Consider the following 17,091-nt stretch of genomic DNA (forward strand, 5'->3'; position numbering starts at 1 on the left):
CAAGCGGGGCAATTTTCACGCCATAACTCTAATGGAATTCAACATAAATTTTCCAGACTTTTCAATATTTTATGAGCCCTTTTGAACGGAGCGTGGCCATAAAATTGAAATGTTGTCTCCCAGCTCTCCTCTACCGGGCTCGTCAAAGTCAGTTGCTGCTTGTTGGCCGTTGGCTGTTGGCTGTTGCCTGTTGGGTTCTTTTTTATGGCGTTTCATTGGTCGGTTATAAATTTGTGTGTTTGGCAATAAATACCAAAATAATTCTATCAGAGCCGTGTACGTGGAAGGTCCAGCCGTTGACATTTCTGTGGCCTGAGGGCCAGAGTGTGGTAAAAAAAAAAACACCAAACCCCAAAAACCAATTCGAAACCACCCCAATCCCAATCCCGATTCCGATTCCGATTCCGATGCCAATACCAGCTGGCTACTGACCACCGAATGGAGAGCTCCGAGCTGGCACTTTACACAATTTTTATTTGCCGCTGATGTGATTTTGCACTCAATTGAAAGGAAACTCGATTAAATTTTCATGTCGAATTGCCTGGGAAACTCAGTTACATGACTTGCCACTCCTCGCAGTGGACTGTTTACGGTAAACGTATGTGCCACCAGTCCCCTAAAGTGCGGATGATCTCTTATTGTCGTCACGTTTCAGGTGTCTTTAAAATACTTTTCATGCATGATGTATGCAGATGATATATACTTATATTCTCTATGTCGCGGATCTTCATTTATTACTTAATTTTGGGCAGAAATGTGACAACAGAAGTCAAAGTGTTTCTCCCAATCATTCATTCAATTCTTTTCCCTTGTTTTAACAATTAAGAACTGGATTTGAAAATTGTATAACTTCTTGTCAAGTCCCCCTAGTACCCACTTTGATAAGGGTTATCGTTAGCATACGGTTCGAGCTGACAGCCAACAGAACTTGGCTCTGGCTGCAAATTGTTTCTAAGACTTTGATGTACACGCATTGTTGATGAGCGCCTGACACTTCATTTCCAGATTAGGTAGGTTTAGGTACTTTGTTTTCAAAAAAGAGTCTCAGTGGCTCAGAAGGGGAATTATTATAGGGCACCATTTTAAAATTGGTAAAGAATATTGGAATTTAAAGTTTTAAATATGTAAATCGAATCAAGTATTGGCGTTGGGAATCGATCTAATGGCTGGTGCTTATTTGAACATTTCAAAAATGGCAACAGCCATTATTCACAACTAATCGATCGATAAGCCCTTGGAATAGCCGGAACAAATTCTGGACTACAGACTGCAGACCGGACGGGGCTAATGACAAGTTTAATGATTACTTTTCAGCGCAAATGAGCTGAGGGGCTGCCATTAGAGTGCTGTTAGCTGTCTGGATACCCCCGATACCCCGATACCCCGATACCGTATAGCAAACGGTACAACGACCGCCCTCTTTGGTTAGGGAGGTTCAGTGGAGGTGGAGGTGGAGGCGGAGGCGGCGTAGTGATTAGCGCACTCCATTTACTCCATTTTTAAACTCATTTAGCGGCGAGCTGGTATACAGCATTTTTAATAGCCATATACTGTATGTACATGTGAGAGAAAGACTGTGAGTGGTAGAGAGAGAGAGAGAGAGAGAGACGGCTAATGACAGTTGGCTGCCTTTGTTACCCCGCCAGAACAAGAACAATGGCTGGCTGCTTTCCGGGGCTTTTTTTATGCACACTCGTATAAGGGCTTAGACAGGGGGCAGACATGCTCGTACGTTAGTTGGAATGGCTTTCTTTATGACGTTTTTATGACTGACATGTGCAGGTTGACAGTCCGAGCCGGGGAGGTACCATAATTAGGGGACAGAGCCCCTGGGCAGGGTTTTATAGTTAGAGATAGCGACTCATATTTAATTTAAATTTACCCATGATGGCCGCTAATTATCTGCTGTCACTGTGTGCACAGTGCATCTATTCGCTGTTCACTCAGTGACTGACTGGCTGGCGGGCTGGCGGGCTGGCTGACTGACAGCCAACTGTCCAACTTGTTAGGGCCAACTCTTTTGTGGCCTAAGCTCGAAAATTGCTGCCATAGCTGGCAAGATGGAAAACTAATTTGAAAAATGTGCTTAGCTTTGTGGTTCTGGGGGCCATACTGTCCCTGTCTCTGTCCTGGCCTGGCTTAAATCCTTTTCAATCTTGCCATAATCCAAATTGACATGTACATGTGCAGCCATGGACCAAGAGGCTTCACTCAGAGTCCAGCCTCCGTCTATCCGTAGTATCTCTGGCGCCTGTCTTGTTGACCAACCGCATGGCTGTTCATTTGTATTTTTCATATCCACTTTTTTGACTGACACACGGACTCCTCCGTCCGACCTTCCACCCTCCTCCTCTGGTCACTTCGAATTGGGTTTTTCTTTTTGGGGGGGATTTCTGGCCCGAAAACTTTTGCTGCACTTGCGCTCTCAGATCCCAGCCCGAAGTCGAACGTGTGCCATGGCCCAATTGCTGGCAGGCGACCCCGTTTCCGTTGCCATTTCCAGTGCCAAAGTCGTTTCATGTTGTATTACACTAAGTGGACACAAATAGATTGCTGGTCGGTCGGTCGGTCGGTCGGTCTCCGGCCAAGAGCCTGTCCGCAAGTTTGCTCAATAATCAATCAAACCTGGCCTCCAACGGTCGGCTGAGGCAGGTCTTCGGCAGCGGCAGCATCAGCCAATTAGATTCAACCCCACATGCAATGCCAAACAATCGAAGGGGCCAAGGCTGAGGCAGGGCTTAAGGGGCATCCTCATTACAAACAAAATGCTGTTCCTTCTTTCCTTGGCCGCTGGCCACAAAGAAATAAACCAAAAATTGTCCAATTAAACGCAATTTATGCGAATTTCCAAGTAGCCCAGATCCGAGTCCCCCTCGTCTCCTCCCCCCCCGCCCAGTCACCACACTGCCCGTCCCAAACAGCGGCAAATGGCAAATTAAAAAGGTGTCTCTGCCGAAGTCCATATAAACAGCATTTGATCGCCTGGCGTCTGCAACTTTGTTCGGGCGCCGTCTTTCAACTCTTTGGACCCGAAAATGGTTTACTTCCGCACAGGCGACCACCGGCCAACTTGTAGGAGTACCAGGCAGGGCCCAAACCGACCTCAGCGCTAATGTGACAGCGGCCAACACTTTAGAGGCGGCCTGGCCATGGCCCGATCCAGCCCTAAGTATAGGGCTACCTGATCCCACCGAGCGGCGTCTGTTTGTTTTGCTTCCAACGCAAAAAAACACGTAATATATTTATAATGAACGGCCCCGGGATATTCTTCGATTGCTAATTGTTGTTAGTTTTTCGGGGGCCCAGCATATGGCTGATTCCTTTTTGGTGGCCGAATCATTAGCACGTCCAAATATATCCGGTTAAACTGCAGGTTCCTATACAAATTGGTGTACCCGATCAATACTCGCTGTGGCTGTCAATACCTGTCCATAAATCATCTTAATGTGGCGGGGTATTGCACTATTTTGGGGTTGAAACCCCGCCGTTTAACTACGGAACTCGACCGAAAACATTGTGGATATAGGAAACTTCCCCCATTAACCGATTGAGCAGGTTTTAGGGGTTTGTCCTTGTTTACTCAGGAGGAGGCACATCAAGTAACATGTGAGTAAACCCTGACCTGAGTTCCTCCTTGTTTTAAAGTGGACACGAATAAGATGCTCAAAGGGATTATATATCTCTACAATCTCTCCTTTTTTGTACCTCGAATCTTCTGATCTCTACTCTATAGACTCCTCCAAAAATGCATAGTTTTCAAACAGTTTTTTTGGAAAAGCCTTGACATTCGTTTGCTGATTATTGTATTGTGGAAAGCAGTTTATTAAACGCTCCTTAAACCATATTTCTTAGATAATTTATACCTATTAAAAGCTAAGCTCGTTCATCTAATCTATTAAAAATAAAAAAGCGTATTGATGGTTTATATACTATGAAGTATTTTAAAGATATATGCCCATAGATTTAGGGTTTTTTTTCCCATTACCTTTGTAATTAAGAGCTCTTTAAAACTTCTTCATTATAGGACTATAGATTACTCCTACATGTAGATATCTTTTCATAGTTTAGTCTTTAGAAAATTAGTTGGATATTTCTAGCCCTCTTTTGTGACTCAAGCTTAGAGATCTTTCAGATTTTTGAAACTTGTGTATATTTTTGCCTGAAAAACAACTTGACTTTAAAGATCTTTAATCATATAAAAAGAATGTACCAAGATTTGTATTGTATTCTTTGATTTTTGTAATGTGTTTATTTTCATTCATTTTCTTGTTTAATTTTCAATGATCGTACATATTTTAGGCGTTTATAATTTATAATACTAGGTAATGCCATTGGACTTAGGTCTACAGACAGATACTACAAGTACAGTACATATGTATATGCGTATATATATGATATATATACGGCGTATTATTACTAAGCGTGGCTCTGAAGCTCACTGCGACATTTTTGAGATGCGATTTGCCTTCGGTTAAACTGTCGAACAATAACTAAGGGAAGGGAGGCTCTAAATGCTGCACTACGAAACACGAAACTGAAAATTAAGAATCTACCCAAGCTTAAGGCGTAGACCGGGCTCCTCTTCCTCCTTTTCCAACTCCTCCGCAAGCGTCTCTAGAGAATAAAGCTAGGTATTTACAGATGGGAGAACCACTCCTATTTACAGTGGGAACGCCCACTCGAGCGACCCGATCACTGTCCGTTCTCCGCCGCCTTCGCCGCCGCCGCCGCCGCCGCCGCCTCTATCGAAATATGTACAGAGCGAAATGTATCACAAATAAACCTTCTGTCTTCGCCACTCGATCCGGGCAACGATTAGCAGCCCGCCGCATGCGAGGCCTCTGCCCAGGGCTGCAGGCCGTGCAACGCTGCCAGGGGCGCTCCATTGACGCCGCCCTGGGAGCTCAGAGGAGCCGACGGCGGAGCAAAGCCCTTGCTAATGGCCTCCGCCTGCAGGGAAAGCATCAGGCGATTGGCGGCCTGCCGCTCGGCCTCGCGTTCCTCGGCCGTCTGGCGTCTGAAATGGCAAGAGAAGGAAGCTTTAGTTAGTTGTATTCCATTAATTTTCAGATATAGCAAGTAATTTAAGGGGAATTACGGCCTAATGAGATAATAAAATAGGTTCTGGAAAAACTGTTTGCCAAACAACGGAAAGATGATGGTTCTATATCTAGACTGTCTAGTGAAAAACTTATAAGATTGAACATTTTTTGCAGTTTCTTTTGGTATGTAACAGTCTTAAAAGGATTTTCAATTATATCTATTCTTAGTTCTTTGTAATATTATATTTATGTAGTCAAAATAAGTTGCCAATATATATATAATTTTGGGATAGTTATTATTTTCTTTTTCCCCCCCACAGACCCTAGCCTTACGACATCTATTGCCGTTTAATCGATACGGTTGATGACCATATTGATGACCATATTTGCTCTATCTGCGAATGGGCATCGCGTAATGTACATATTCATTATGGTAAACCAATTTGCCAGAACTCCATTTCGAATGACATACTGTGAGAGTAAAGGGGGTCGGGGGGGGGTGAGGGCAGCTTGTGTGACAGAAGCTCATCAAGTCATTATGTGGGCGGCCTATTAAGACCATTTAAAACTAATCAAATCAAATATGCTGACTGCCACCGACCGACACGGGTCCAATCAGCCATGGCCGGCTCTTGTTTTTGTGGAAAATTAATTTCGGGCCAAGTGCGGACTGCGCAAAATTGCATTTTAAATGTTTTGCGCTTAAAAGAGATTTGGCTCGGACACAGCGTCCGTGCCAGTGCCAGTGCCCTGCCAGATGATGAATTATTCAGTGGGGAAAATGCATTGCAGATGCAGTTGTCCAGAGCTTACCCCTGCCCATCGCCGGGTCCGCGTTTGCGCAGCATTTTGCTCTAATTGTGGCCATGGAGTTCAAATTACCACCACCAGTGAACCACGCACCCTCATACCCTCACACCCTCACACACAAACACAAAGACAGCCCGACTAGGGGTTGCTCTGCACTCGGACAAATGCGCCATCTTGAATATTTCATGAGCTAATGAAGTTCTTATGTTGCCAGCTAAATAGACAAGCGGCAGGAGTCCGTACCTTCGTTATGGCCACAACTATGCCGGTACACACATATCATAATTATTGTTTAATATGCTTTCATTACGGTTTTCATCAGCAATGTCATCGTTCAAACTATAATTTCATAACTCGCATGCGAGCCCATTAAAAATGCATTAGTCCGGGCATTTAGTGCAAAGTTTTGGTCCCACAAAAGCACGTGTGTGTGTGTGTGTGTGTGCAGAGACACTTGTGTAATGAAGCAGCCCCAAGATGGCTTCTATAACTGGCTATAACTCATTCCGGTAAGGCTATCCCAGTCCCGCCTGAAGTCTGTTATCTGCTGGCACAACAATTCAATTGTCAGTTGTAGCCCGAAGTGAGTTATTATGTGCGGAGCAGCGTTTCGCTTTTACTTTTTCACCTTCTCTGCTTCTCTACTTGGGGAGCTTTATCGGGCAGCATTTTTAACAGCTACCGCATAAAAAATTCAACGAAAATTGATTAAAAACTCCAAAACAGCCAAACGGCAAACGAAAGTGGCTCGAGGTACGAGTGCTGCTGTTTTGGAGCAGAGACGGGGACGGAGACGGAGATGGAGATGGAGATGGGGGCCAGAGCCAAAGTCAGTGGCACGAGTCGGAGGCAGCCACGATACACGATTGTAATTTATCTCCGGCCTCAGTCACGGACCTGGAAAATGTAACAAACGCTTTACAAATGTTAAATGTTGGTCTCTTGGCGCCATCGCGTTGATGTGGAAAGTTTTTGTTGCTCTCCGAGATAAATAATGGCCGGGCATTAAGCTAAAATGTTTATTAAAGCTGGGCACATAAATTTCAGTGCCCCATCCATCCCATACTCTCTCAGCAACCCACTAAACTGTCAGCCAGCTGCTGCTCGAGGGCCCGTCCGTGTCCTGGTAATTAAAATCATTTCACACACTACACGCAAACGACGTCGGCAAATTGGGGGACAAGTTTCGAGGAGAGCCAGAGCCGAAAGCCGAGAGCCGAGAGCCTGCTGGCCCCAAAAAGGTCCTGCGGTAATTATCTTTCAAGACATAACAATTTAGCCAGACCATTAATTGACTGGCCAAGGAGCTGGTGGCCAAGTCCCCGGGGACCTGCCTCCCCGCAAGCTTGAAGATTTTCCCAGCGACCCTTCGGGGCTCTGCGAGGCAGGACACGTGCCAACGTAGACCAACCGGATTCCAAGCTAATTTACAAATGGCCGTCGCTCGAGTAATTAATTTTACTTGATTTTTCGGCTGTTGCCACAAAAACTTTGCTTTCAGTCAAATTGATTTTTCGCTTCTGCGGTCAAAAGTTGTTCCTTCTGGCATGTGTGTAAATTTTTAATTAGTCGAGCTTTCAGCAGGAAAGTTGTGCATATGCCAGGCAATTAATATAAAGTGACTCTTCTCCTCCAAGATTTACTAGAAAGTAGAAAACTTGGGGGATCTGGCCTCCGATGATGTACGAGCTTGTAATTAAAAAGGGTTTAGCGGCAGAGAGTTGATTTATGGAGCGGCAACTAATTGAATTATGTACCCAGAGAGTCTTCGGAAGGAGGCTAAAACTGGCTTCACCGGAAGCCAGACAACAGTTAGACTTGGCCATTTGTTTCCGCCCCCACAGGGAGTCACAAGGGTACCAGCGCCAGCGTCAGGGCCAGGGCCAGGAAATATGCTGCAAATGACAGACAATTTTTCTTCTCTCCATCTGCTTTGTTTCTGTTTCTGTGTCTGTACTGATTGTTTCTTTTTTTCTTTTCTTTTTTTGCTAAACACATTGTCAGACACTGACAGGCAACAAGAATTCATTCATTTGCTCGCGCCATTTGTTATTAATTATTTATGCCGAACTCTTGTTGTTGCTGCGAAGCGTATTCTTGCTTGTCAATAGAGTCATTCGAAGGAGATTCGATAACACTCGGATGGCGGAGGAAAATGCCCGTAATGAGGCAGTAACAAGTCGCAATTTATTAAGAAAGAAACAGCTCTGGGGTATCTTTATATATTGCTTAACGCGCATTGCCCATACGCCATGTGGGACAGGGCTAATTATTCAAATTACTTGCAAATGCAGCGCAGTGTGCATTAAGGCAATTATGTGAGCACATTATCCGTATATACATACCTGATATTTACGAGTTATGCTGAGTCGTAATCATGGCGCTTGTATAATGTGCCATTGCCATTTCACTTAACCACAAACGAGCCGTGGCAGCGAGCGGCCTGGGTGAGCCGGGCCGAGGCAGTTGCCGTTAACAAAATTGCGTTTTACATCATTAATTTTTACGAGCGGGAATAGGCCCAAAATGGCTGATAAGCCAAAAGAGGACGGGCACTGGGGTAGAGAGAGAGAGAGTCGAAGTCTGAGCCTGCTAAGCGGCAATTAACGCGTCTTAAGCGCGATTCCATTCTCCTCGTTGCGTTCCCGTTGCCGGCCTGAGAAAAGTTGGAAACTTTGCCCATTTAGCCGCCATTTGCCATCAGCCTTATGATCGTCGGTAATTGCATATGAATATGAACGCGCCCTGCTCACATTATTTCATATTTAAATACATAGTTGGCCGTAATAAAATAGAAAACAATTAGGGACACGCAAGCGCCCTCAACGCATCAATGCCCCATTAAATTAGAGTCATGTGCGGGCCCTGCCTAGGACGGCAGATGATGGGGGGGGGGGGGCCTATTTATTCCAAATAAATTATCATTTTCCGACCCCACATGGGCTTACGAGTATTGTTTGTTTGTACGCAAAGTTTTAGTTGTGATCCACATTAATCAAAATGCTTATTGAAATTCTTACATAGCATTCTACTTGGCATCGATTTCACTTTCAAATCTATTTAAATTCGAAGGATTCTCTTATTAAAGAATAAATAATTAAGCTTTTCATATGTTCAGGCAACAAAAACAGAATGCGGAACTTAAAACTTGAAATCGTTTCAATAATTTAAAGTGCATTCTATAAAAAAATGTGTATTCTATATACCTGAAAATAGCTGAGTGTGTTTTCTGACCCGATGAATAACTTCCTGAATTCCATGACTCTAATAACCTTCTTCTTATATGACTTCTACACTTTCAAGCTCTACTTTATGCCTACAACATGTATTTATCCACTTGGTTAGTTAGAAACGGTTAATGGCAAATGGTGCCATTTAGCTTGTTCAACAAGAGTGGCTCTTTGTGGCTACAAAATGCAGCTAACCCCCAACAGGCAACCCCCCTCAGTATGTACACGTAAGCTCCCCATCATTGGAGCTGCGAGTTTTTCATTTAATGTGCTCATGCATATTGAATGAGCCATTTACTCCCCGCTCGTATACATCACGCTTTGTATTCCTCTTTTCTACTTGGGGTATACCCACAAATAAAACATTGTTTGCAAGACCTCATCTGAATTTGGTTCTAAAACATTTAAGCACTGCCTAAAACCGAGTTTAGATTAAGTTTCTTTCTATAAATAATCATTTGAGAGCTTTGGAAATACTCCAGAAATTTAAGATTATTTTTCTTCAATGTATTGTTATTTCAAACCAGTTAGCTTTCGTTTGATTCTTCATACAAAATCTAATTTTACCTGGGTTATTGTTAGAGCATCCTTGAGTCGATGCTCTCGGATCTGTTCCTGTTATTATGCCTTTTAAACAAAAGCCTTTTGTGCATATTGTAGTTTAAAAAGGCCCGTAAAAAACAGCAAAACAGGGGAAGAATACTCAGGGTAGGGTAAGTGTCAAGCTGTCAGCACTTCTAAAGTGGGAAAATGGGAATGGGGGGAGGGCTATTGATTTTCTGCTAGCAGGGGGCTAGCAGGGGGCTAGCAGGAACAGAGCCCAGTATGACGAAACTCACCTCCATTTGGTGCGTCGATTCTGGAACCACGTCTTCACCTGGGCATCGGTCATCTTGAGGCCGCGCGCCAGAGCGGCTCGCTCCGCGGAGGCCAGATACTTTTGCTTGTGGAAGCGCTTCTCCAGCTCGGCCACCTGGATGCGCGTGAAGGATGTGCGTGGCTTTTTCCGCTTTGGCGGCGTGCGATTCTGGTAGGGATGTCCAATCCGTCGGGCAATGGGGAAGGCAGCTGTAATGGAGGCAAGGGATACAATATAAGCACTTAATAGTCGTTCGGTTTCACTTTCTGTGCGAGTACCCCGTATCTCTCTAGATCTCCCTCTGTGCGGTGTGTGTCCTGGCGCGCAATTAGCAAACCATAAATTCCCTCCTAGATAAGTGCCAGTTTCCGAAATTTGCTTCCGGAAATAAGCGGCGGCACCTGTACTTAGCGCTGCCTCTACCTGACGCCCTTCCTGCTGTGAAATCAATTTAGACGCCGCAGCCCCTAGGAGTCACTGACTCGGCCACTAAGCGGCTAATTGCCACTAGCCGAGGCAGGAGTACGAGTAGGAGAGGATGAACCCTTATCATAGGGCCAGACGAAGCGTCTTGTAGACAACGCACGCGACATCAATTTTCATTCAAAGCCGACGCTTAGTCATAAAGTCGCGTAGTCTCTCGTAGGATGCGTAAGTGACCCACTGTCTGGGTCTGGGTCTGGGTCTGGGTCTGGATATGGTATGGATCGGAGCAGAGTCCCAATCCCAGTCCGAGTACGAGTCTGGGCCTCAAACGGTGGCCAGGCATGCACTGGCGCTGAACCTTTTAAAATTCCTGCCAGTCGCCTTGGCGTGTGTGTGTTTTGTTGTTTATTGGGTGCGATAAGACTGGCGCAGAGCTCAACAAAATATTAAAACGATCCCGCAGTCGGCCGGCAATGTTGTCGCCACTAACGGCAGCAGCAGCAGCAGCAGCGACAATTTGGAAACCGGCTTGTTGGCCGTTGCTGAGGTCATGCGAGAAGTCAGGCAGGCGAAATTCGTTGGCCAGAAGCCATTTGAAATGTTAGAAATCGTCTTCAAAGTTTGTGCAAAAAATATGAAATTTATTCGGGAATGAAATATTTCCTTTCCACTGAGCAAATCAATCGGAGATGATAACGTTGGAGATTAATTAATGAATCAATCAAATAAAATTATCCAAAAAGATTTAGAAAGTTGTGTGAATTTATGAATATGTATATTCATTCATCAGTTATATGAGAGGTTCCTAAAACTAGACTTTGCTGTAAATCAATAAATTAGATTTCGACTATGAAAACTTTATTTAGGAATCCTATTAACAATCGCAGATTAGATAAGTTTTCCATTTGAATGACTCTTCAGATGCAATTCCAATATATCTGAGAACACACACACCCTAAAAACCAGAAAAAGGCCTACAGACACGAAACTAATTTAACAGAGCGTAAATGTTCAATGATTTACAGCTTGGGACTGGCTTTTTACATTATGAAAACCTCTCAAATATGTATGTATCGCCTTTTGGAGGCGAAACTCGAATCCGCCGAACCCTCATCGAAGTTGTGTAAGAAAATGGCGGCGGTGGGGCTGTCAGAAGCCATCAAATGCCAGCGAATGTATGGCGGGTGTTAAGCTGACAAATCATGTTTGTTATTGCAACTTTTCTCGGTAACGGAACCCTTTTTTCACTGAGCATCTTGGGCATAAATTTCCCATGGATTTTGGGGCAGCGGTCGGTTTTTGGGGGTGGCAATCATTTGAATATTTCAAGCAATATCAATTTCAATAAAAAGCCATTTATCGCACCACATAAGCAGCTTCTCCATGATTTTCCCCAACATACTGTTGGGATAAGGCGGAAAAGCCGCATAAGCATAATTTTACGGCTATACCGGCAGCCTCCTGCTCCGCCCAGTTTATTTATGATGTTTTGGCTCAAGCCCATACGCGTATCTTAAAGATACACATATCCTGTGCCCGTATCCTGTGTTCTGTGTGTGTGTGGGCCAGGACGGGGCGCCTTGGCAGAAATACGTAAAATAATGCAAAAAGCTTTTAGCATGCATTATTGATGCCGGCCTGTGGCAGAACGGGCTCGACTCTGCCCCTTGATCATTCTTTGGAAGCTGCTACACTTTAACCTTTGCCAGCAAGTGATTTGGATAACGACTGAAGTGGCTATCCTTCTAAGAAGAACGATAACGATGCCTGAGCAATGCACAAACTCTAGAGAAACTATCGCGAACCAGAGCTCTGAATAGAGAGGCTTTTTGGGGCTAACATTTTAAGGTACAAGCCTTTTTAAAGTACAACAAAAAGCTGTGACACAACCATCTCCACCAAGAAGCAAGAAAATTCTCTGGAAAAAGTAGGTATTTTGAAGGAGGATTGAATAGAATTGAGAGTTATTTAAGGGTTACTCCTGATATAGCTCAATTTGAGAACAATTGTATAAATATTTAACTAGCTAACATTCCTTAACGTTCTCTTAGAAAGTCAGACCTATTTTCGATGTATAGGGAAATTTCCACACAACCTAGATATTGAATATCTAGAAATTAGATATATCTTCACCGGATATACAATAATCTTGTTGCCATGTAAATCTACCAATTTAGCTCCAATTGAATCATGTATTTGTTGGCATTCGTGTCGCCAAACATCGTGACAGAATATATCCCGCAGAGGGCCCCAGCCCCAATCCGCATTAGGTTTGTCGTGAGACTGCATTAAGGGCTGGCTGTACGAGTACGAGCATAGCCGAAAAGTAATTGGCGCCTGCTGCGACGTCATTTCCAAAAATACAAAAAAAAAATAACAGAAATTAACATGCAATGGTTATTAATCATATGGCGCTAAGAGTGCTGGCCGAGGAGGGGGGCAAAGTGGCAAAGTGGGAAAGTGGCAAAGGGTCGGCCAGCCACTGGACGAACGCTCGTTTGTCTTGTTAATGAAAAAAGCCAAGGCGCCAGCTTATCGGCCACCAGGCAGCGACACAATAAACGCAACAAGGCACAGACGTCGAAGAGACCCGCGAGATGCGGACGGGAGACAACGAAGATGTTGACAAAACGAACTGAAACGAGACTTGGATCACCCGGCGGCCTCATAAGTGTGCCTCAGGTTGACTAGCCGACCGATACCCCACCCCAACCCACACCCCTTCCCCAATCCATGCCTCCTCCGTCCATATGCATATGCATATGTGTATATTCCTTTGGCCATTCTGGCATTCGGAGCTCTCTGGCTAATTAAAAGCTGACCATGTCAGTTGGACTCAAATGTGAAGTGCGGCATTCGGCGATAAATAAGCCGGGGACAGGGAGAACTCACTCGCTGAGCCCTGCGACCGCCCAATGCGTAATTAATTCCTTTTCGGGCGCAGCGCGAAATTAAAAAGTCATGTAAACCAGCTCATTAAAATAACTAAAAATAAAGAAAGAACAAACCAGAACACTGGGCGGATGTTGGCCATAAAAGCCCTGCTCAGGTTCTGGCCATCAGATTGGCGCGGCATTCCAGCTAAGTAGCTTTTCCACATGGCCAAAAACAGCCCAAAATATTATGAGTTATAGCCAGGGCACACACACACACACACACATGACCAGAACAAGTCCCTCTACTCTGCCGAAAAAGGCAGTAGGATCAGGGAGCTACTGAGGCGTAATAAAATCAACGCCGTCTCATTATTTCAAAAGGCTCGCGCTGTGCCGGCCGCTTGTAGCTACAAGTGAAGCTCATAATGTAAACAAATTAACAAAAGGGATGCAAAAGGAAGCCCCACAGATACAGATGCAGATACAGCTACAGATACAGCTACAGATACAGATACAGATACATCTGCTGCTACAGCTCCAGATCCAGATGCGTATGCAAATGCAAATGCGAACGAGCCCCATTCCTCTGTCGCTTCTGGGCGGTGGCTCAGCGTTAAGTTTTTAACTTAAGCTGCGATTGCACATTTGAAGGCAAACATGTTTTTATACTTTAGGATCCCGGAGAGGTAGGTCCATCTGTGAGCGTGTGTGTGTGTGTGGGGCATTGGGATGAGGTATTGGGATCGGGATCGGGATCGGGATGGTGATCGTGTTGCCCTGGGCCTGCAATGACATGCCGATAGGCATGTTGGCTTAAAAGACTTCTCTGATCGCGCTTATTACTGTCCACGAGTATGGGCGAGTATCTGTGTGTGTGTCCGCAAGTACTTGCATATGTACATGTGTATCTGTGCCTGTGTATGCGGGGAACAGTAGCGATTGCTACCGGTTGGACCCTGCCATCATTAGGGGGAAATCAAAACATGACCCGGCACCGCATGGGGGCAACTCCTCACCTGCCAGTCGATCCTTGACCGCCTGATGTGCCAACGCCGCATGGTGCAGCGGTGGCAGGGCCCACGTAAGGGGCGTCCTCTGGGGCGGCACACGTAGCACATGGCCGGCGGCGGCCGCCGCTGCCGATGGATACAGATGTGGATACGAGTAGAGGGCCGCGGCACTTCCGTACGTGGAGTTGGCGATGCTGGTGGCTAGCTTGTAGGCCGCCAGTTCGTGGTCCTCCACATGGAGTAGCTCCTTCTCCTCGCCCTTCTCCCCGTGATTGTTGTTGTTGCTGTTATTGTTGCTGCTGGAGCCGGGACTGCTGCTGTGCTGGTGGCTGTGACTGAGGCTGAGACTGTGGTTGTTGTTCGTCTCGAAGGGCTTGGAGAGCAGGCGTGATATGCTGAAGGGAAGGTTCTCGCTGGACGAAGATCGCGTCTGCTCCGACTGCAACGACTCACTGCAGAGAGGGATAGAGAAAGGCAGAGAGGTGCGGGCTCATTAAAAAGTGTCGCCTGATAGGGGAAAAGCATGAGAACATTGGTAATAATTAATGCTGCAACCCAGACACAGACCCAACAGACACAACATTAATACCAGTTCCCAGTTCCATTGCCCACGCGAGCGGATAAGACACGGCGGCCCCTGAGACAGATGCAGAAATCATGAAACCATGTTGCCATGGTTGCGTATACGCAATGTTGTACAAAATTAAGTAATTATGCTAATGCTGACGGCCGTTAGAGGCCTTTAATACGATTCTATAAATCATCGGATGCCATCGACTGACGCACTAAAAACAAGTCACGCACAGCATTTAATTTATAAATCCAAAAAATAAAACCCATTTGTTGACCGGCTCGTCTGCGATCGGAACAATGATCTGGAGTTGCCAGAAAAATACAAAAACATTTTCCAAGTTATGGATACACTTTTTGGTTTGGCCAAAACTTGTTGTCTTCCCTCCGGTGCTCTAGATTCCCTGGAACGCGGGTTTTATGGCATTGCTATGGCACGCTCTATTAAAATGTTAATCGGACAAACGACAGAGTTTTTGTCCAGCCACCGAGCCCAAGATCGAACTCGTATCCGAACCCGTTTAGGTCCATTTGGAGGCTCTTATCAGAGCACGTTTTTGGCGCCTTACTAATGTGCGTTTTATCGTCTCCGGCGATCCCCAATCCCCCATATTCAATGGCCCAATACCCATTACCTGCTGCCAGACCAGCGAGGGTCTGTCTATCCGGGCGCTATGTAAATTCAGGGAGTTTCTTTGGTTTTTACTGTGGCTTTATGGGAAATTTCGGGTTCCATTCTTCTGATGGCATTGTATGGTCAATTCATTAGCGTTTAAGAGGTTTGTTCACGCCGTTCTTCATGCCGAGGTCCCAGCCTCTAACAATATGAATGAGAGCAGTTATCATCGCCGGTTCGATATTCTGTCAGCTTGTTAGGCTCTTTTGTTGGTCTTTCTCTACAGCTGGGGCTGGACAATGTCTATCCAACAATTTTAATTGCGCTAAGCCGGAGAATTTGTATCGAAAATCGGCTTTTGGGACATTATGCATGACTATAAATGTCAGTGGGCAATAAAATAGTGGGGAGCTATGGAAATATGTGCACAAATAATTTTTCACTGACTTGAAATGACTATGACCTTGTTTACGGAAATAATCCAATGAAACTGTATCGCATTTTTAATGCATTATGTATTTTGTAATAGAAGTTTTGTGATGGAAATAAATAACCAAGTCTGAATGAATCAAGTACTAGAAAAATATTCAAATAATTTTGGTACTTTCAAAATAATGAAAATATTCCATTTTGCTATTTTTAATTGCTGAAATATTTGAATGCTCATGGACCAAAATAGGTGAATTTATGAAAATTTTCGTTTAATTTACCGGATCCGGTGTTTATTCTATATTTCTAATCAAAGTGAATCTTCCAAATAAATAGGTAAACAAGGTCCGCCCTATCAACCGACCTGACAGACCGTTGATTTAAACCCCATGCCTAAGGCCCAATTATTTATATTTATGCCCATAATTGGAACATGATAAATATTCCTGTTTAAGGCCTAACCTACGGATATTTCTAGTGATTGCTTCTCCTTTTCGATCCTCAATCCAATCCTTACCTCAATGGCGTTTCCGACTCATCGTAACAGCTGCCATTATCCATATCCACATCGGAGCCGCTGCCGCATGACATCCGCGAATCGGAGTCAACGTCCACATGTATCTCCTGCTCCTCGACATCGTCGCCGTGCTCGTGCTCGTGCTCATGGTCATCCTCCTCGTGGCTGGACATGCTGCTGACAACAAGTGGCGCCAATTTGCTGTGATTCCACGAGTGCTCAACGGGCTTTCACTTCCACCTCCCCAAAGTCAACAACAGTCAACAAATCTGTTTGTTTGTCACACTTTTTGTGTGCACTTTTAGTTATTGAACAGATCACGATACACGGAAAATGTTTAATTAATTTCGAATTGATTGAGTTTACGGCGTATTTCGCATTCGATCGCGACTCGACTCGACTCTACTCGACAAAGTGAAGCGCTGCCGTGGACTGCGAACTGTGAACCTCGAACTGCGGACTGCTGGGAGCGGGCGCGTGCTGGCGGGCGAAAACGCTTTTCATAAATGCAATCAAAATGTGCCGACGGACGAGGATTGCCTCTGCGCGGTGCGGCCTCTGCTGCTGCTGCTGGTGTTCTGCTGTTCTGCTGTTCCTCTGCTGCTGCTTCTGCTGCTGCTTCTGCTGCTGCTGCTTGTTGGCCAGCGGCAGGAGCCACCCCGCCCGGAACAAGTCAAACCAGTTCCCTGCTGTGAGGGCAGCGACG

General features: G+C 45.2%; 1 protein-coding gene across 1 annotated transcript; it reads right to left on the reverse strand.

Annotated features, from left to right (window-relative positions):
- Positions 1 to 4,695: 4,695 nt before the first annotated feature.
- Positions 4,696 to 16,672, reverse strand: LOC6588562 (T-cell leukemia homeobox protein 3). The gene is made up of 4 exons (XM_002013908.2): positions 16,386 to 16,672; positions 14,260 to 14,705; positions 9,922 to 10,150; positions 4,696 to 5,017 (listed from the first exon to the last, which is right to left on the reverse strand). The coding sequence occupies exons 1-4, from the start codon at positions 16,556 to 16,558 to the stop codon at positions 4,816 to 4,818; spliced, it is 1,050 nt and encodes a 349-aa protein (XP_002013944.1). The 5' UTR covers positions 16,559 to 16,672; the 3' UTR covers positions 4,696 to 4,815.
- Positions 16,673 to 17,091: the final 419 nt, after the last annotated feature.

This window comes from Drosophila persimilis, unplaced genomic scaffold (assembly GCF_003286085.1).
Source record: "Drosophila persimilis strain 14011-0111.01,24,50 unplaced genomic scaffold, DperRS2 tig00000000-arrow-pilon, whole genome shotgun sequence".
Taxonomy (NCBI): domain Eukaryota; kingdom Metazoa; phylum Arthropoda; class Insecta; order Diptera; family Drosophilidae; genus Drosophila; species Drosophila persimilis.

Excerpts from the sequence above, each read along its gene's own strand:
- LOC6588562 (XM_002013908.2), bottom strand. The coding sequence starts at position 16,558 with ATGTCCAGCCACGAGGAGGATGACCATGAGCACGAGCACGAGCACGGC. Across the intron at positions 14,706-16,385 it reads GAGTCGGAAACGCCATTGAG|TGAGTCGTTGCAGTCGGAGC; the intron begins GTAAGGATTGGA and ends CCCTCTCTGCAG. Across the intron at positions 10,151-14,259 it reads GGTCAAGGATCGACTGGCAG|CTGCCTTCCCCATTGCCCGA; the intron begins GTGAGGAGTTGC and ends CCTCCATTACAG.